General features: G+C 34.2%; 1 protein-coding gene across 2 annotated transcripts in view; it reads left to right on the top strand.

The window, feature by feature from the left end:
- The first annotated feature begins 426 nt into the window (after positions 1-426).
- LOC145691148 (uncharacterized) overlaps positions 427-20,188 on the top strand; it is a 202,866-nt gene continuing 183,104 nt past the window's right edge. Inside the window, exons 1-2 of one of the 2 annotated variants that reach the window (XM_081766877.1) lie at positions 427-768; positions 18,617-18,762. In XM_081766877.1, coding sequence (XP_081623003.1) covers positions 18,618-18,762 — 145 coding nt within the window. In that variant the 5' untranslated portion in view covers positions 427-768; position 18,617. The remainder of the gene's footprint in view (positions 769-18,616; positions 18,763-20,188) is intronic. The other variant, XM_081766878.1, reaches the window with a different exon arrangement.

Raw genomic sequence — 20,188 nt, forward strand, 5'->3', positions numbered from 1 at the left:
GGACTCGAACCCGAGAGCCCAAGCACCAGAGGTGAACGCTCTACCACTGAGCCACCGCGGTAGAGTTCACCTCCCAAACGTTGTCGGTGTTGTTTTGAAGCACCCTATATATGTATATAAAGCACGTCAATGGGGAAGAATTCTCCACTCTTTCAAAATAACCCATTTTTAATTATTTATCCTTATTTCAACTTGTAATTTTCACATTACCTTACATCGTTTAATAGGAACTAGGATTAGAGGCATCGACTTTCGCTTGAATGTCGTATTTTTTTTTATGACTGTTTTTATTGTTGAAGAAAGTCCTTCAACTTATAGAGCAATTCTTCTCTTCATAATACTGAAGAAATCCATGCACCAAGTACCCTGTAACTACGAGGCTACGAGCCAAAACCGTGACGTTTGTTTTTGAAATGCATTCTCGGGACATCGGACGACTTTCTAAGAAACGGGAAATTCACGTTTCTCATAGTCGCTGTGTCAAAAGGGACTTTAATCTTCAAATCAAATCAGTCTCTAAAACAAACGTAAAACTGTTTTCACTAAATTTGACATAACAGTAACGAAGAATGAATTAGGATATTCTTTAGGAAACAATAATTATTATGCATTTTCTTCTCCACGTCCACCTTATTGTTGGCGTCCCCTATTGAAAATTATTGAAACTATAGAAATAAACGAAAAGCGAAATTCGTACAACGTGGTCTCGGTGAATTTCAGTGTTGGGATATTTGACATATTATGGAGTGAAATTATCGTACACACCATGTAAGTAGCTAAAGGTTCAGTATTGTATGTTAGGTCGTTTCCGTAAATAGCAAGTTATAAAATAATGATGTAACAACAAATTAAATGTCATTTGTGTTTTATTATCATTTCAAAATATGCTTTTTATTGTCATGCCGGTTGAAGTCTTTAAAAATACTTTAAACATATTTGTTTCTGATGACACATGCATAAGCATAGACAAAAATATATATTTGTTGTTTGTGTGTATAAGTGAATGTGTATCCTGTAATTATTATGTAATGCATAGAATAAAAGGATTAGGGGGAGACTTAGTTCTATTACTGTTTAGTGCAAGGCTAATTTTGTTGAGCCGCAAGTATACTATTTAACGTTTATTTAATTTATCAAGTACAAAATACAAAGCTCCACCAGAATGGGAAATTTAAAATTGGTATTCAGGATGAAGAAGAGAAAGAAATAGGCAAGGTTCTAGATTATTGGTCCCCTTCCCATTGAGCAGTAATAAAGACAGAAAACAACGTGCCCTGCGGGGCTCTAACCCGCCTTCACTCGCTAACGCTCGCTCGGCAATACTGTGTAAATTAAATGTATAAACTTTACTACAGAAAGAAACCAACCCAGCTACTAACCTACATGGGGAACCAGTAATCTAGAACCTTCCCAAAGAAATAGATGAATCAAAGAATGTTACTCAAGTAAACATAGTGAGGGAGAGATTAAGACGTAAGACAGCATGCAAATTTTTGCAGGCGACAGAATTAAATACAAGCGGTATATTTCTTCACAGTGTACAGAACCTGAATTTTATGTTTACAAGTGTATCGTTACTAGTATGAAACCATGACTAGTTCTATTGAAATTCGTCTCATTGCCAAAACTCTCTTCTTTCCACTACCCTCGCTTTCTTGTATATACACCTTCGCTGGCTCGCCTGCTCCCTTCGGACGCGCTACAGCGTGGGCCTATCAGCTTCACCCTACTCGGACTCAGATATCATTCGTGCTCTTTAGTGGCTACCTAGCATAGGTTGGGTTTTGTTTTTGCAGTGTAGTATTTATGCTACACATCCGGAAGCCCTATTTATACACGAATCGTAAAAGAACTGTAAATTTTTAGCAATTGCTTCTGGCAATTGACTTTTATCTATGCTAAGTGTGATATTTTCATGTCGTCCAACGGAAATCTTTTAGGGGACAATAAAAAGGAAATTAGTGAAAGAATTATAATTTTTCAATAATTGTTTCTAGTGGTGCACTAAAAGTAATTCTGTTCGGTATATTGTACGTATGATATTCATACTTTACATCGCCTTATGAGAAGTTTATGAACCACAATGATTACAGATATACTTAATGAAGCAGTAGGGTGTATTATTATTATTATTATTATTATTATTATTATTATGTATTCTGCCTTTTGGTAAGTCTTGGGACTAACGAGATTTTTTCAATCGTAGATTTGGGCCTGGAATTGTTTCTTTTATGTGTATCTTCAGCTTCCTCTTTTAAATCAATATTTTCTTCTATTTTTCAAATCATTGATCAGTTCTTCTTCCAATTCCTCGCTTTGTTTCCAACTTTCCTACTTTGGCAGAATGAAGAAGACAATTTCTTCGCAAGATGTGTCCAATTCAGTTAGCCTTCCTACGAAAGATGCTAGCTACAGCATTCTCTTCTCTCGTATCCGATTTAAAACATCTTCGTTTGTTGAGCTCTCTGTTCATTTTATCTTCTCCATCTTCCTCCAAAACCACATTTCAAAGCTCTCTAAATACTTAACTTCCGTAATATCCAAGTCTCTGAACCGTACAGTCCAATACAGTCCACTTGGCCAACTTCCTCCTTAGTCCAATATTGAGCCGCTAGTTAAGAATGATTTTCTCTTGTTGAATGCTTCTTTGGCTATGGCTATTCTTGACCTGATCTCTTTGGTGCAGTAAGCGTCTCTCGTCAAAATACTTCCCTGATGCTTAAAATGATCGAACTCTTCAAGTTCTCTTTGTTCTACTCGTACCCATAGGGATGTGTTTCCATGGGATATTCTCATGACTTTCGATTTTTCGATGTTGATTTCCATTCCATATAGTTTCCCAGTGTCAACTATTTTGTCAATTATCTCCTGTAGTCCTTCTTCGGTTCTAGCTATAATAACCTTATCATCTGTATACCTGATCTTGTTAATGATCTCCCCTCTAATCTTGAAATCTCAAATTCCTATTGATGATTCCTTCATTAAACATCCACTGTAAATGTTAAATAGCAGTGGCGACATAGTGCATCCTTGTCTGACTCTTCTTTCGGTCTCCACAGTATTGGTTCTCCTTCATTCAATTGCAACTTTACTCGTTGTCCTGGTACTGATTGCGTATGAGTCATCTGTCTCTCCAGTTGACCCCAATTTCTTTAAGTATTTTCGGAAGTTTTGTCCAATTGATCCAGTCGAAAGCTTTTTGTCAGTCGATGAAGCACAAGCACATATCCTCCTTTATATCAAGAACTCTTTTTGATAAAATCCTCGTCACCCCAATAGCATCTCTAGTGTCTTTTCCTCTCCGATATCCAAATTGACCTTCCTCTAATCTCTCTTTTGTTTTACTTTCCAGCAGGGTGGAAAGAAATCATGATTTTTTTTAAAAAAAATCATTTTTGTTGATTTTTTTGATTTAAATCGATTTTTTTGATTTAAATCAAATCTTGCTCCTCGTATAATACAAGTCGCGAACTGAAGAAAAAGCATTATAAATTAGTATTAAATGCTAATTATGCCATTTAAATGAAAGTATTGGGGTTGAATTTTGAATTATCCCCAATCGTTAACCTATATCAATCCCAAACAATGTTTCTTAACCCTTTTAAATTATGGCTCTTTTTAAAGGTAAATTATAGACTTTCAGTCAAGCAGCTACAGCATCATCCCTATTTATCCTAGAATCATGGTACATTATCACTCTCTTCAGAATAGAACAGCTTTTGAAACGGTAACATTTACATTTCCCTATCATGTCCCTGAAGCGGGAAATTTTGAGAGAAATTGGCATTTTTTTTTTTTTTTTTTTTTTAATTTTGATCCCCTCTGGATTCCCCTGTGTTAACGCACAGATCTCAAAATCAACTGGGAAATACTAAGGGGTGTACTAAATGTGTGTACAAAATTTCAAGCTTCTATGTTGAGTAGTAAGGGTGAGGAAACTATTTAACAATGAGCTAAGAACATTCCCATAATGCCCCAGATGACCCGGATATAATATAAAAATATCCTCAGACATCCCTATTTATCGTAGGATCATGATTTGTACATTATTCTCTTCAGAATAAAACAAATTTTCAAACGGTACCCTTCAAATGTCTCCATTATGTATCTGGGGCGGGTAAATCACGAAAAAAGGAATTTTCTGTTAAAATATCTTTCTTTTATAAATTTTTATCTCTGTGGACCCCTTCCCCTGTTTTAAGGCAGAGACCTGAAACAAATCTAAAAAATACCGAGGGGTGCACTGAGTAAATATGCAAAATTTCAATCTTATAGGTGCAAAAGTAAGCCCGCGATAAATAATATCCCCCAAATACCCCAGATTCCCGTATAAAACAGGGTCTCTGGTAACAGTTTCCTGAGACATCCTATTTATCCTAGGAGCATAGTACGTACATAATTTTCTTCAGAATAGAACAGCCTTTCAAACGGTACCATTCATATGTCTCCGTCTGAGGCGGGAAAATCACGAAAAAAAGCTATCTTTTGTTAAAAATATCCTTTCTTAAAGCATTTTTGCCCCTCTGGACCCCGCTTTTTCCACACAGAGATCTGAAAACATCTGAAAATTATTAAAGGTTGCACTGAACGAGTCTGCAAAATTTCTATCGTCTGGATGCAAAATGTAACCCGCCAAAAAATAATAATAATAAACATAACAAAAAATATCTTTTTAAATTTTTAACTTTATCAGACACTATCCCTCAACGCAGAAAGGCGTGAAAGCATATGTTCTAAAATGCCTCCAGTCTTGAAGAAAACGAAGTAAAAGCCTTATTGGTACTTTTTTTTTAATCGAATAATGAAGATTCTACCCTATCACCTAAATTTAGATGATATAACTTAAAAGGTTAGGCATTAAGGAAAAAGTACAGCAACGTTTATCAAAATGACTTTTTTTTTCACAAAAGTTACTGATATTTGTCAGGGACCTATTTTTGAACTACATAAATTTGCGGCATGAAATACATAAATTTCGCCTAAAGTTAAAAAATTAACATTTTTCTTTTTTTTTGGAGAGGGGATAGGACCCTTCTAAATACACCCTATTATCTGGGAACAAACACGCACAAAAAAGCATTTTCGTCTTAAATGTCGATGGTGATTTTCCCGTTGGAATAGTTAACGATTTTAAAACTCAAAACCAATGTTACGAAAAGAAGAAAGCAGGATTGCTCCGTTACTTGTACAAAACGGGATTTTTCCCTAATGATCCTCTGCATGATACTTGTTTTCATACTATACTGTACATTTGAGTCTCATTGTATTATGATTATTAACTTCCATGTAATCAAAATAACAGAACAGAAACGGGATTTTACTTATTTTCACTTTAAATTAATTTCTTTCGGAATTCGATTTAATTCAACGATTTTTATTTAAAAAATCAAGTCACTCAATCCACCCTGCTTTCCAGGCGCCTGTTCAGTATGCGTGCAATAATCTTTCCAGTGTGGGAAATAAAGCTAATGGTTCTGTGATCGCTGTACTTCTTCTTTTTTATTATAGTGCTGCCAAAATGTCTTGAGCCGTGGCAAAAATGTGAACTACAGCTCACACCCACGCGTTAAGCCAAATAAGGGTTCAGCTGTTGCTAAGCGAGAGGGAGTGAAAGGGAGTGGAATTCCTTCAGCCGACAGCAGCACTTGGAATGGAATATTAGGTTTCAAGTCAATGCGGTATATCTATAGTAATGCAATCATTACCAAGAAAATACTTGGGCCATTCTTCACTCAGGTGGATCTGGTTAATAAGTGAAGTCAGTACTTCCATTGTCTTCTAATCCCTAGGGGCCGCGGTGGCTCAGTGGTAGAGCGTTCACCTCTGGTGCTTGGGGTCCCGGCTTCGATCCAGCCCCCGCCAAGTGAACTTTGTGGTGGACAAACACCGTGTGCGTGGGTTTTCTCGGGGTTCTTCCGTTTTCTTCCACTTTCTTCATTCCACCATTCCATTCATTACTCATCATCACCGTCTCCTTTCGCCTAACCGGCATTACCGTGGGACGTAAAACTCAAAGATTTCATTTCATTTTTGTCTTCTAATCCCTTGAGCAAATCTGCTGGTATGTCGTCGTCTCCAGTGGCCTTCCTCCTTCGCATGTCTTTGATGGCTTGTACTACTTCACTTTTCAATTTACTGGGTCCTTTTTCTTCTTCAGACAGATCTGTTATGTATTCCTCCCAAATTCTAAGGGTTCTTTTTGGTCAGTGATTATACGACCTTGTTGATCTTCAATTCCAAAAGTGCCTATTCCTTTCTTAGCTTTCCTTCCTAATTCTTGTGCTTTCTAATAAATCAGATCATATCTGCCGCGCCGTTGAAGTACCATTATTTCTTTACATATCTGTTCCATGTACTTTTCTTTCGATTTGTCCATCTCTTTTTATTCATTATTCAGCCTTCTGCATTCTTTGATGTCCATGGTTTTTGTCTTCTGTGTTCCTCCGTCTTCTTAGGCATCGCTTTAGTTATCCATATTTTCTCCGTGCTTGTTCCATTCTCCTAATGTTATTGTGGAGTGTGTCAGGTAGAATCTGTTTACTCCCCAACTATTGTCTACATTGTCTATCATATCGCCCATTGCATAGAATTTTCTTTGGATCTCTTCATTCACATCACTATTCATACCTCTTAGTTGCTCTAAGTTCTATTTTCGATTTCTCCTCCTATTTTTCTTAGTCGACTTTAACCAAGTGACACTTCCACTAGGAGATTGTGATCCTAATCAATATCCTCTTCCGGTAGTGTCTTCATGTTTTGTACATTACTCCTGAAACTTTGTTTGACAAGAATGTAATCGATTTGGTAGCGTTTGTTATCTCCTGGACTTTTTCCACGTGTGCAGCTTGGTTTCTCTTTTCTTAAACCACGTGTTCGTCACCACCATATCATGTTGCCTACAGAAGTCGATAAGCATTTGGCCCCATTTGTTTCTTCTACCTAGTCCAAATGGTCTTACCACCTTATTCGCAGCTCATTGGCCTACTACGCTATTAAAGTCTCCATTACTCTGAGATTGACCTTATCTCTTCCCTTCTGATGCAATATGTCATTAATTTCATCATACATTACTTCTGCTTCATTATCATTGTGGTCAGTTGTTGGCATTATACATTTGTATTATCACGATATCCACTGGTTTTGCACTTAGTTTTATACTGCAGCCTGGTTGACTGGTTATAGTTTTATACTGTATCCACTGGACTGCACTTAGTTTTATACTGGGTTGACTGGTTTAAATCAAGGTGGTTTAAACCAGCTGATTTTTTTTTTCAAAAAAAACCACCTGGTTTAAACCAAAAAATGAAAAATGTTCGTAAAAGTGTAACTATTCGTAAAATCTTGATGAACACATATTTGTAGGTTATCACGTTTCACTCCCATATATTATTTGTACTATATTCAGACCTAAATTCCCCATTCTTTACTTAAAGAGATTATATTACAAAAGCAATTTTTTTTATGTCTTTATGGATGTTTCTTTTGTGATTTTTTTATAGTTTGTTATTATTGTTATGCAACAAAAGGAAAATTCTGAACATTGTTTCGTTTTAATAATGTTTACTATTGATAAAATGCATCGAAATGCTGTACTTTTTTGGGGAGGGGGGGGGGTCATACAAAACCCACTGGAGGCAATTATTGAAATAATAAGAATCTTTGGTAACTATTTTTGTATAAATGGGCCAGAGCCAAAGTGGACTCAAATAATTCGTATCTTTATTCACTTTTCTTACTAATATGCAAAGTAAGTCGTTATATTTCTTTAACTTGGACTAATAAAAGTTTGTGAACTGACTTGGACAAAATTAGTTCTTCTGTACTCTGTAGTACTTTGAAATTGTCCATATGTAATTCTGTATAATGGTTCTATTTGTACAATTGTTTATCTTTTTGTCCTTCTGTCCTAATGACTCTTGACGATTATATTAACAAATATGTAAGGATCAGTCAACGTATTTTTATCAGGAGTCCTTCGTGAGTGAGTCGGCAGACGTATCGCATTTGTGGCCAATTAGTCCCGGTTTCGACTTCAAATGGAGGACAATTTCTCTTGGATATAAGCCGAGAAGCGGTTTGGATTCCGCTTTAAGCTTATGTGACCCCTTCCAGCATAACCCAGTTGTTGCATAATAACACCAAGGCGAAACAAGCTTATTTCTGTCCATATGTGATATAAATACATAGAGCAAATTATTTAAACAAAACAAAACAAAACAAAACAAAAAAAAAAAGGTTTAAACAAACAAAAAAATTTTTTTTTGGTTTTTTGAATAAAAACCATGGTTTTTACCAACCCTGTACTGCAGTATTCCACTTTGGTAATACTTCTTGCTACTTCGTTCTTCATTCCTATCGCCATACTATTCTCGACCTTAATGCCCCCGAATAAAACATTGTGTAATTTCCTGATACTATCTCACCTTTTCCTGACAATCTCACTTCACTTAAGCCCACTATGCTCAGTTTAAATTTGTCCATTTGCACTTTTAAATTTTCATGTTTACCCACACGTCATAGAGTTCGTACGTTCCATGTTCCTATATTGAATTGAAAATATTATTATTTTCTCCTCTGATGATTCTTCCCGGAGAAGCCATACGGAGAACCGAACGGAAGACTGTTTTACCTCAGGAAGAACTATAATTATATTTATTTAGCTATTCTCCTCCTCCGTCCCTCCAGAGAAAAAGGTAATGTGGTAGTACTCCCATTTCCTTTCCACATCTCCATGCCGTTGACCACCTTGTGGTTCATCCACCACTTTTCCCTCCTAAGGACAACAAGGTGCCCTGACCTCCACCCGCTCATCCGCCCTCTGAGAAGGCCGTTGGCACTTGAGAGAGGCTGACTTTTTATCTCCGGAGTCAGTCGGTCGAAACCTACGTTAGCTGCCAAAGACGTTGCCCGCTTTCTCCCGCGAGGAGGTGTAGATTGGAATTTTCGTTTCGTTTAGGATGAGACCAGAAGACTTTCCTTAAACCTCTCCAGTACTTTAAGAAAGCCATATTAACTAATAATAACGAAAGTTAAACATTCACTTAATCATCCGAGTAACAATTCAGTCACCTTTTTTTCGATTTCTTTTTGTAAACATTTGTAAACGTTGCTCGAGGAATTACATTTTTGATAAATTCTTTGTAAAAATAATGGTTGTCGGTTAATTAAACATTACTCTTGGATTTCGTTGCGTTGTAATCTGTGTTGTCTTTCCATTACCTGTATTCAGACGTGGAGTGAATAAAACGTCGATGTTGAAAGGGACTTCCCAATGGATCGTGGTTAATAGACTAAGAAACTCCAAGTTATTTAAAAGTAGATGCACCTTCCCTTCCAATCATTTTTGGATTACCAAAAGCGCATAGATTACCAAAAGCGAGAATACCCCTAACACTTAATTATTTGAGGGAGAAATTTTCCAACTTATAAGGTTTCAAGTGGCTAATCAAATTTATCATTAATTGAGAACTGTAAGTATGTAATCAAAAATAATGTAGATCTTATTCGAGATTTAACATAATTGTAAAATCAGCTAACTTAAATTAACATCCATTGATATGATTCATATTCTTAATTCGATTCCTATACATTACAATAAAATACACTCTACAATGGCTTAGGGATAATAAATTTTTGATTTGGTTATTTACTGGTAGATGCTGTGGGATGCTTCTTAAATTATTTTATTTACGAAGACACGAAAACATTAGAGATATTTTTTAAACTATAGTTTCGTCATTTTTGTAGAAAAGGTTTGTCCATAGGCAAACAAAACGAAGGTTTGTCCATAGGCAATCCATCCCCTCCCCTCTTTTGACCAACATTCTCAAAAAGTTGAATCCAAACTTCTGCATAAGACAACTTTACATTCATTAGATACCATACGAACTGACTGAAACAAGTAACAGCAATACAGAGATTGTTGAAAATCCTACTAGTGATACGGTGACTGCAAAATTACGTGCATCAGTGGAGCCTAAATCTGTTTTCCATGCAATGAAGTTAAATTCCTCAAGATTAGGAATCCGTTCCCAACCCATCTACTAGGAGGGTAAGTATATGAAAATGAATAGAACTTAATAGCTATTGAACTACCCGACCGATCTCGATCAAATTATCAACATAGATGAGGTTCGGACTTGGAGTGGTTTTTATCATCCCTTTGACGGTAGAACTTAGGGTAGGAGGAGGGGAGGGGGGAGATATATAAAAATAAATAAAACTTAATAACTCTTAATAAAAATAAATATATAAAAATTAATAAAACTTAATAAAAACAATAAAAACTTGAACCACCTGACCGATCTCGATCAAATTTTTAACATAGATGACGTTCAAGCCTGGAAAGTTCTTTTTAAAATCATTTTTGCACTTTGACGGTAGAACTTAGGGAAGGGGAGATTAATATATAAAAATAAATAGAACTTAACTCTTGAACTACCCAAGATCTCGATCAAATTTTCAACATACATGATATTCGGGACTGGGATAATTTTTAGCATGTGCCCCGCAACACGGGGAAGGGAGAGGGATATATAAAAATCACCCAAAATGACCAATATCAAAGAGCGCTTTAGAAATAGTAAAAACGGAACATATTTCTATTTTTCCTTAATTTAACGCAGCGAAATCGGTGTGCGTCTTAGATTCGGGGACGTTTTAAATTCGAGTAATTATCGAGAAATTCTTAATTAAATATATTATTAACGTCTTATTAAAACTACTTTGCTAGCCATAAATATTGTAAATCTTGTATCATATTCAATCATTCAGACAACAATAGTGCCCTGCGCTTGCGCAGAACATGCGGGTTTGCTAGTTAAGTACAATGGTTATTATGTTATATGGTTTATATTGTTATAAATATAAAAGTATGAATAGTACACTGATTGTACTCATAGGAAGATTTGTATCTCTTCTGTATAAAAGACGCTGTCGGGTAAGCCTCATCCCTCTTTCTTTGTTTTTTTTTTTTAAATCTCCGGATGAAATATTTTAACGAAATCTCAGATGAAATACTTCAACGAAATACTTCAATTAAAAAAAATATATGAAATTATTCGTTCCTGCTTCTGAGTTCAATATGGTTCACAGCAGTGGTCGAAGTGAGACGTTATTCGGTGGTATGCCATACCGCCTCTGGTTTCTCAGTAATGAAGACATACCGCCTCTGGTTTTTCAGTGATCAAGACATACCGTCACTGGAAAGTGGCTGCTAATCTACCTTTAATAAATCAGTTTTATATATAGTAACACGAATTTGTTTTACACGGTAAAGATTTTATTTCTTATGTAGAAAAATAATTTCTAAGTTGGCAACATCGACATTTTTGTTATATTTTTTCTTATTTTGTTTTTAAAAAGAGTTGTCTACAAAGAAGTTCACCCTTATGCTTCTACCCAAGAACTCGTGTTTGTAGTTTTGTTTGCAGATAGGGGTCACATGACAGAAAGAAATCACTCATGGGCCCAATCCAAACAAAAGGCACTGTATGAGGCGACTCGTTTAAACTGAAATCGGAAGGTATTGTAATGTGTTCACCTGGGCTTCTTTTGTCTGCAATAAAAAAAAATACATAGCTGAGTTCGGTATTTACGAGAAAATAATATAGTTTATTTAATTATTTTGCTTAAGTGTTCGTTATTGTTTAGTGTGTCAACAATATTAAATTCATGGAGCTTTTGTACTTTCATTAAAACGTATTTTTGCGTCTTTTTAATAATTGGATAACAACCTTCGCGGAATCTGAAATGCCTCAGTCGAGTGTGGAGTCCGAGAGTTTGTCCGCGGGAAATTGTTTAAAAATTATTAATATATATATTTAAAAAAAATCCGTTTTAGAGCATTTTCATGTATAATACAGCATATGGGAATATTTTTATTATTATTCACAGAAAGTTGCAGGCGGAGCAAAGCTTCTCCATACCCCCACCGTGCAAATTTGGGATTTTTCACTTGTGTCCTTCCTGAGATATTTGATGGTGAAAATACTCGATTTTCGAAAATTCCCAATGTTTAAACATTTCCAAAAAATCAAGTATATCGTTCTCAGATTTGAAATTTGTTTGGGACGTTGTTTACTATCTAGTCTCTATATAGACAAAAGATTGAAGGTAAGTCATATTTATTTCGTTTCAAACTGTACATTCCAAAATAGCCATTTCTAGGTTTCCAAGCTCAATGTTCAGAGCTTTTTTTTCGACGTTCTAAAGAACATCTCAATGTGCACAGAACATAGAATGTTGTCTGTTCCATTATATTTAATATGGTTTTGGTTTGAACTCTTTATCTGTAAAACCTAAAAAGTTACAGCGTTTAATGAAATCGTCTGAAAAGTTCAAAAAATGCACGAGCGCCTATACAAAATGGCCGCCACTAACAAACCTGCGCGGCTAAAAAATAAATGAATTCCCGTTTTCAACTCCCTGAATGTGGTGCAATCTTAGGTAAAATTTTAAAAAATAAATAAATTTTGTCATCAATCTTTGACCTGGAAATTGGTCGATTTCATTTTGATTGCCCCTAGCAAGAATATGCGTTATCTCTGATTTTGTTGTTTTATTGCAACCAGAACAAAATCATCACTTCCAGGTAGCAATTAGACATCATTTACCACTTCCGGTTTTAATGTTAATTTCCATAAAACAAAAACAGTAAGAAATAGTGAATAATGGCTTTTAAATGTGGATTCAGCGTCCGAGTAACAGAATCTATCTTTGATTTTGTTCCTCTGTTCCAACAGTATGTATTGTGTATATATATCCACATAGTTTGGAAGTCTACCGTAGTTTTACACTGAGAAACGGAACTAACTTTATTATTATTATTATTATTATTATTATTATTATTAATGTTATCTTCCTTGTAGTAGTGATCTTAGCTACATACTACGAAAGAAAATTCACTGTCTAGCCTACATCTAGTACTTTATTATCATTATTATTGGTTTCCGACCACAAATGGTGGGCTGTACTTTGCAATTTGCTTCTTTCAAGCTCTGGGGGAAAAATCCCCTTATGCTCAATGCATGAAACAAAAACTTAACAAATTTTCAGCTACTGTTTGCTATACCGCGCCAAGAAAAGAATTTTTCTGGTAATTGTTTGGTATATTGAGAATAACGTGCTTGAAACATCTTGCAGGCAATGGAAAAACTATGTTTATGTTAGTGAAATGTTAGTTGCCGCAATGTTAATCTTTCAGTTACGGATAGAAACAGCTTATTAACAAAACTAACTACAGTGCTTCAAACCGTTAAATAGAAAATATATTTTTCAGATATTAAATTGCTATATGTAACGTTAGTGATTTCTGTTTTAAGGAATAAGATGTAATGTTGCATTTCACAAGTTTTGATTGTGTACAGAGCATTAAAACATGAATATCTAACTTGGTCACCTAACCTCACATTTTGGAAACTGTGTAAGACTAACTGATTTGTTTATTCAGCCATTCTTTGAAATCAGATATCGAACGCAAGGAACACACTTTTCTATAGACATATACTAACGTTAATTATGTATTTCTATGTTACAAGTTTTATTTCTTCTTAATTTTATTATATCAGTTACTCCTTTCAAACCTTCGTAAGGAGTTCAAGTGAAGTTTTACTAAATGATATATCTTTTTACATACTGGACAGGTGGAATGATCTATTCTATTAAATTACCATGTCGTAATAACAGTATACCAACTCACCTGTAATGTTCCTTCAGTACATATTTTTAGTCGATATTTCAGTTGAACTATTGGTCAGTCTCAGGACAAAGAGTTTGAATTATTTTCTTATGAAAATCTTCACACAGTTGTTACAATTAACAGTGGTACATAGTAAAAAAAAAAATATATATATATATATATTGTTGTGCGTCCTTATGTGAGGTATTCACGAATGTTTTTAAAAATATTTTTTATATCTTACCAGTTAAGAGTTTTTAACCTTTTAATATTTGAATAACCTCAATTTTTTTAATCACTCAGTGCGATCTTCTTGCACTAATCCCAGTCTTTTTGAGTGTTCTCATTTACCGTGTTTAGTAAAGAGTTGTGTATCTTAATATATTATGCTTCAAATACGTTTCTTGTTATGTTAGAGGAGGCCCGATGTAAAACTTCCACATTTCATATTGAATATTTAGTGATTTGTAGGTGTTTTGACAACCCTGATACAGCTTCTTTATTCTCATGTGATTCCCTAATATGTTCTTTGAATCCGGTGCCAATATTTCATTTTCATTCCTATGTATGTAGCATCACACAAACAAATGGTCTCGTAAATACCACTTGGCATATGTATGTCCACGAAATAGTGTTGGTAATGGCTTGGTGACCTTTCCATATTAATAGAAGGCTTAAAACTAACTGCTAGGTTATCTTTTTACTGTATATCTTAATATGTGTGGATCCTTTAAAACAACGAGAGAAAGACCCATGGGATTTTTTTTTGGGGGGGGGGGGGGTTCCACGTTCTTTGTTTACTCCAGTTTTCCACGTCCTAAAAAATGCTATGAGCTTTGTTGCCAAGTTTCCATTATGGAAGAAGTACTATTAATAAGACCCAATTTTGTAATTCTAAGTTCTTCCACCAACTCTTCCTGAGGAACTTAGTAAAATTATGGAAGAAGTACCATTAATAAGACCTAATTTTGTAATTTTACTAAGTTTCCATTATGGAAGAAGTACCATTAATAATACCCAATTTTGTAATTTTACTAAGTTCTTCCACCAACTCTTCCTGAAGAGTAACCAGTTTAAATGCTCTAATATATATGTTGGTCCAAATATTTACTTTTGTCTGGCATGGATGACTGGAGTTTTATGTACCAATATATTATTAGCAGAGGGTTTTGTATATACTTTAGATTGAAATTTGTTGAATGTTCTGTAAAATGTAACATCCAAAAGTTTTATAGAATTGTGACTTTCCCTTTCAAGAGTGAACTTGACTCTGTTACTCATACCTTCTAATTTCGTTGAAAGTAGATTCAATTGCTCTTTATGTCTGTAAACCATTAACTTGTCATCTGCATAGCAATAATATTTAATGTATTCTTTTTCTGAATTGTCTTTTAAAATACTCGTTTCATGATTGTCCAACATTACTTTTGCCAATACCGGTGATATGGGAGTTTTTATGGCCATACAGTCCCATAATGACCTTCCTTTTGCCAATTGCCAATATATATCTTTCTCAAATTTAAAATAATTATTTTGTAGACATACCTGTAATATTTTTGTTATTTCATAAATTTGTAGGTCATTCTTTTTGTTGAGTCCACGCCATTTTTGGAAGCAAAATATAGCTAAATTTTTAGGAATAGAAGTGAATTTGTCTGCTACATCCACTGAAACTAACTTTAATTGATCTGCGTTGGCCATTCACTTGCGTAATAATGATGTGTACAAATCTTTCTTCGAAGTATTTGATAAGGAACTTCATTAATACTAATTTATAATCATATTGCAAAGATAGAAATATGGAAATTCTTATTTATTAGTAACCAGATTGTATATCTTACAACGTCGAATTTCGTGTGTCGATATTGTAATGCTGTTATATCATTAAGTCGTGAATGATGAACATTTTTTTACGATGTGAAATATGAATTTCGGTTAATGAATCGAAATAAGTCAAATTCGCCTTATATTTCAGGTAATTACTAATAAACACACGCATATATATATATATATATATATATACTAGCAGCGTTCACCCCGCTTCGCTGCGGTCACCCCGGAACGCAATAAACTTTGTTACTTAGATAATTTTTACTTTTTCGCTTTCAAGTGATATGATAAAAACCATAGAAGATTGCAGTAAATGTTAACATTATATCGCCTGTCATTTATGTTAACCCGCCCCGCTTCGCTGCGGTCACCCCGGAACGCAATAAACTTTGTTACTTAGATAATTTTTACTTTTTCGCTTTCAAATTGCAGTAAATGTTAAAATTATAGCGCCTGTCATTTATGTTAACCCGCCGAGTCACATGGTCATGCGGGTTGCATATAAATACGTTTATTTTTACCTATGATGAACTAATAACAAAGGATTTGTACGTATGGACACTTGAATGGTCAATTATCTCAAGACACTGGTAATTAAAAATTAAAGTGATATGATAAAAACCATCTAGGGTCCAAATCCTAATAACCCCCCAAAAATGAAAGAAATTGGTTCAGCCGTATTAGCGTGATGAGTTCACAAAGGATTTGTGCGTTCTCTTTATATATATATATATATATATATATATATATATATATATATATATATATATATATATATATATATATATATATATATATATATATATATATATATATATATATATATATAGATAGATAGATAGATAGATAGATAGATAGATAGATAGATAGATAGATAGATAGATAGATAGATAGATAGATAGATAGATGAACGCAACAAAAATAGTTCTTATTTATCGAAATAAATGTCTGAATTGTTAAGTCTAAATGACATTTGACATCGTATGTTACCTAGCTATAGCAACAAAGTTATTGAAAATTTGAAAAACAAGAATAAAGAGCAAGCAAGAGATAACTAAATTATTCCTTGAAAGGTGTTTGTAATAAAATATGTACAGTTAAAATGCCTTCTAGGTAATAAATAAAGAAACGTTTATATTAAAGGCAAGGAAGAATGCATGTAACAAAATTAAAATTGCGAGCAACAGTGGGTAACTTAACATGATGATGACTACACATTAACGCACATGATAACAACAATTAAATTATGTAATAGTGAAAGAAAAATGTGTTTTTCTTTTTAAAAAACTGTATAATTGAGCTATTATATTCAGTTTAAAGTATGGAAATCTGCAAACTTTCATTGAACAGATTCACTTTGCATATCAAGGCATTTTCTTATCATTCTTGTTCGTGCTAACTCGACTCGACTTTTGCCAGACTTTTTTTTTTTTCTCCTGTGATGAGTTACCCACTGCGAAGAGGATCGTGGACATTGAAATTTCCAGGACAAAAACGACTAAATCATTTTTGGCTCTTGCTTTTGATAACGTATTTTGCTCATAAACAGAATAAATTTCTTAAACAGAATAAATTTCTTCATAGACTTCCGCAACATTTGGTCCTTGATCGAAATTATATTATAAAATATAATTCAATTTTGTGGAAAGTTCATTCATTTTCACAGCTCAATACCCTAATCTGATTACAAGAACTTCAACACTTTTTGCACATCTACTAACTTCAACTGTCAACTATCAAATGATGTTAGGCCTGACTCGTTGCGACTCATTATACTCTCATACGCTGAGATTTGGGATTCTAACACAGTTTCGTGCGCAAAAGGCTTAATACTTTTTTTTTTCTTTCTTAAACGACCTGATATTGCTACCACGTATGAACCATTATTATTATTATTATACTTCCAAACTATGCGATGCATAGAGCTCCTCGTGGCTGTATGGTTAGCGTATGCGTTTTTTGGCGCGGGGAATCTGGGTTCGATTCCGGGAGCCTATATGGTTTGGATCTCACGTTAAGTTGTTTCATATAAGCCTGATTGCTGAAAAGGACGCTAAAGCCCAAATCAGCTGACTATGTTATGTGTAAGTGGAGAAAATTTTGTCCGTCCGTCTGTGGATAGATACGAGATGAAACTGGTAAGAAGTATCTCGTAATTGTATATTGTAATATGGAGTCAGCATCTCAAGAATAGGTTCCAGCTTCTTCGAATCTGTTCCGCTATTGAAACTAGAAATGTAATAAATAGCGAGAAATGTTTTTTTTTTTTTTATTCAGCAACAGCGAGAAATTATTTTATATGGAGTCAGCGATAACGAGAAATGATTTTATATGGATTTTGCAATAGCGAGAAATTATTTTATAAATTCAGCGACCCAAAAATAAAGTCCATCTCCGTACTCCATTCTCTTGGCAGATTTAATCACTTCCGGTTCCAGTACTAAATCCCATTAGAGCAAAATGATAAGAGCCAGCGATTATCACTCAAGCCTTTATATGAACCACAGGTAATAGATTCAACCACTTCTTGTTTCAGTATTCGATTTCCAGGGAGCAAAAGAAGTAAGTTAGTGATCATGCACGTGATCCTGGGTTCGGTTCCCAGTGGAAGAGAATTGGAATTTGAACACTTAAAATGGTTCGGATTTCATCTTAAACTGCAAGTCCTTGTCTCGTATAGACCCGATGCTGAAAAGGTACACTAAACTTCAATAAACAAACAACGATAGGTAGTAGTTGTTTTTGATTTGGATGGTTTCCGTTTCTGCCTTTATGACTGTATTGAAATCGGAAATAGATCTGTCACTTCTGTGTTCGGTATTTGATGCCTATAGCTCGAAGTCTACGTAGTTTCAGAACATGAAACGAAATTATTATTATTACCGTTCATCAGAGGTTCGAACCACAAATTGGAGTTACTAGAGAGGTACTCTTCCGGAATACTAATGTGATACGGTAGACGGTAGTTTAAGAAAACCCGTATGAACACATTTATTGTCCTGACATTTATCCATAACGTACTAGATTTTAATTTAAATGTGTATTTAGACTTGGAATTTTATTAATTAGATTTCGAATTACTATCATTGTCATTTTATTTATTTGCAGAATGAGCATACCCCGAATAATTATAATCGGAGCAGGTGCAGCGGGAATTGCAGCTGCTTGCCGATTGATGCAGAATGGCTTTCACAATCTTTTGATTTTAGAGGCAGAAGATAGAATTGGTGGCAGGATTGACACTCGAAAATGTGGTAAGAAATAAATCTAATCAAAGTAATTCGTCTAAGTATGAAAATTAGAATTGTGGCATATTTATAGAACATAAAAATAATTGCAGATACAAGTAACTTCTCTTGGAAACGATACGTTAGAAATTGAAAATGTTTTATAAATCAAAATAACATGTAGAAAATAATTTATGGATCAAAATAAAAATATGTACGTGGTGAAAGTTTTGAATAAAAATACGCTGTTTCAAACGTTAAACTGTTCAACAGTATGTAGGAGGAGGGAAAGAGCAAGAAAGAAGAGTCAGTCATGTTTCATTATTAGCCTTTTAAATATTATGACTGAAAATATAGTATAGTTAGTATGGAATTGGAAAAAGCTTGTTTTTGTGTTTTTTTTTGTTTTTTTTTTCATAAAAACAAAACTTTTGAAAAAATATATGGAAATATTTGTTTAACTATTGATTTTACTTTCCAGCAGTAGATTCTACATTGAACATTAACATATTCATTACTATTAAATTCTTAGTTTTACACTTTATCTATACTTTTTATTTTCTGTTTCTTTACTTTATTTCAGTATACATATTAATTTATAAGACTTGAACATATATTTTTCTTTCTAAATGTTACTTACATCTTTTGAAAAATATTCTGTAAATTATAATATAATTTTAAAATGTAACAGTAAATTATAACAATACCTGATTTTTTCATATTGAAAATTTAAAATTACAAAATGCAGCAATTATTATTTTTAAATTTAGAAAATGTTATTTCCTGCACAGAAACAGAGTATTTTATTATAAATTCGCATAGCATTATTTGAGTTCATAAACCGCCTACAAAAGGAAGATCTCTTCTAATTCTTTTCCGGTTGGCAGAGTTCCCGAAAATAGCTGACGCATTCTCTCATTGAATGGCTACTAATTCGTTGTATGAGAAATGCTCTTGCTCGAGTATCTTCCGATTTTAGCGATAGGCGTTGGCCAACTTCATTGATGAAATTTAGCCCTTCTTGTTCCCATGAACCACTTGATTCAATTGCTATTGTAGCAAACCAATATTTGTCCAATAGATTGATATATTTATTTCTTTTTTCGACCTCTCTTCGAGCTGATCCTGCTCGAGTCGATGTGTCTGAAACATTTGAGGGAGCATAAGTATCTGCACAGGTGAAATCCCAAACAAGTGCCTTCCCTTTTTACCATGGCACTAACGTCATTCCATCAGACTGTTTTCCGTCATTGCTGCTGCATCCATTTGGGTCTTTCACTGATGGAAAGCCTGCTGAACTGAGAGCTCTTAGAATAATGACATTTACACTGGTATGTCGTGAAATCCTGCAAGCACTGTTTTTACATGAAACCATGCAGTCTCTTCTATCTGCATGGTCATTACACGCCAGGGTTGGTAAAAACCATGGTTTTTATTGAAAAAAAACTTTATT

Source organism: Thermobia domestica, chromosome 1 (genome assembly GCF_964235325.1).
Source record: "Thermobia domestica chromosome 1, izTheDome1.hap1.1, whole genome shotgun sequence".
Lineage (NCBI taxonomy): Eukaryota > Metazoa > Arthropoda > Insecta > Zygentoma > Lepismatidae > Thermobia > Thermobia domestica.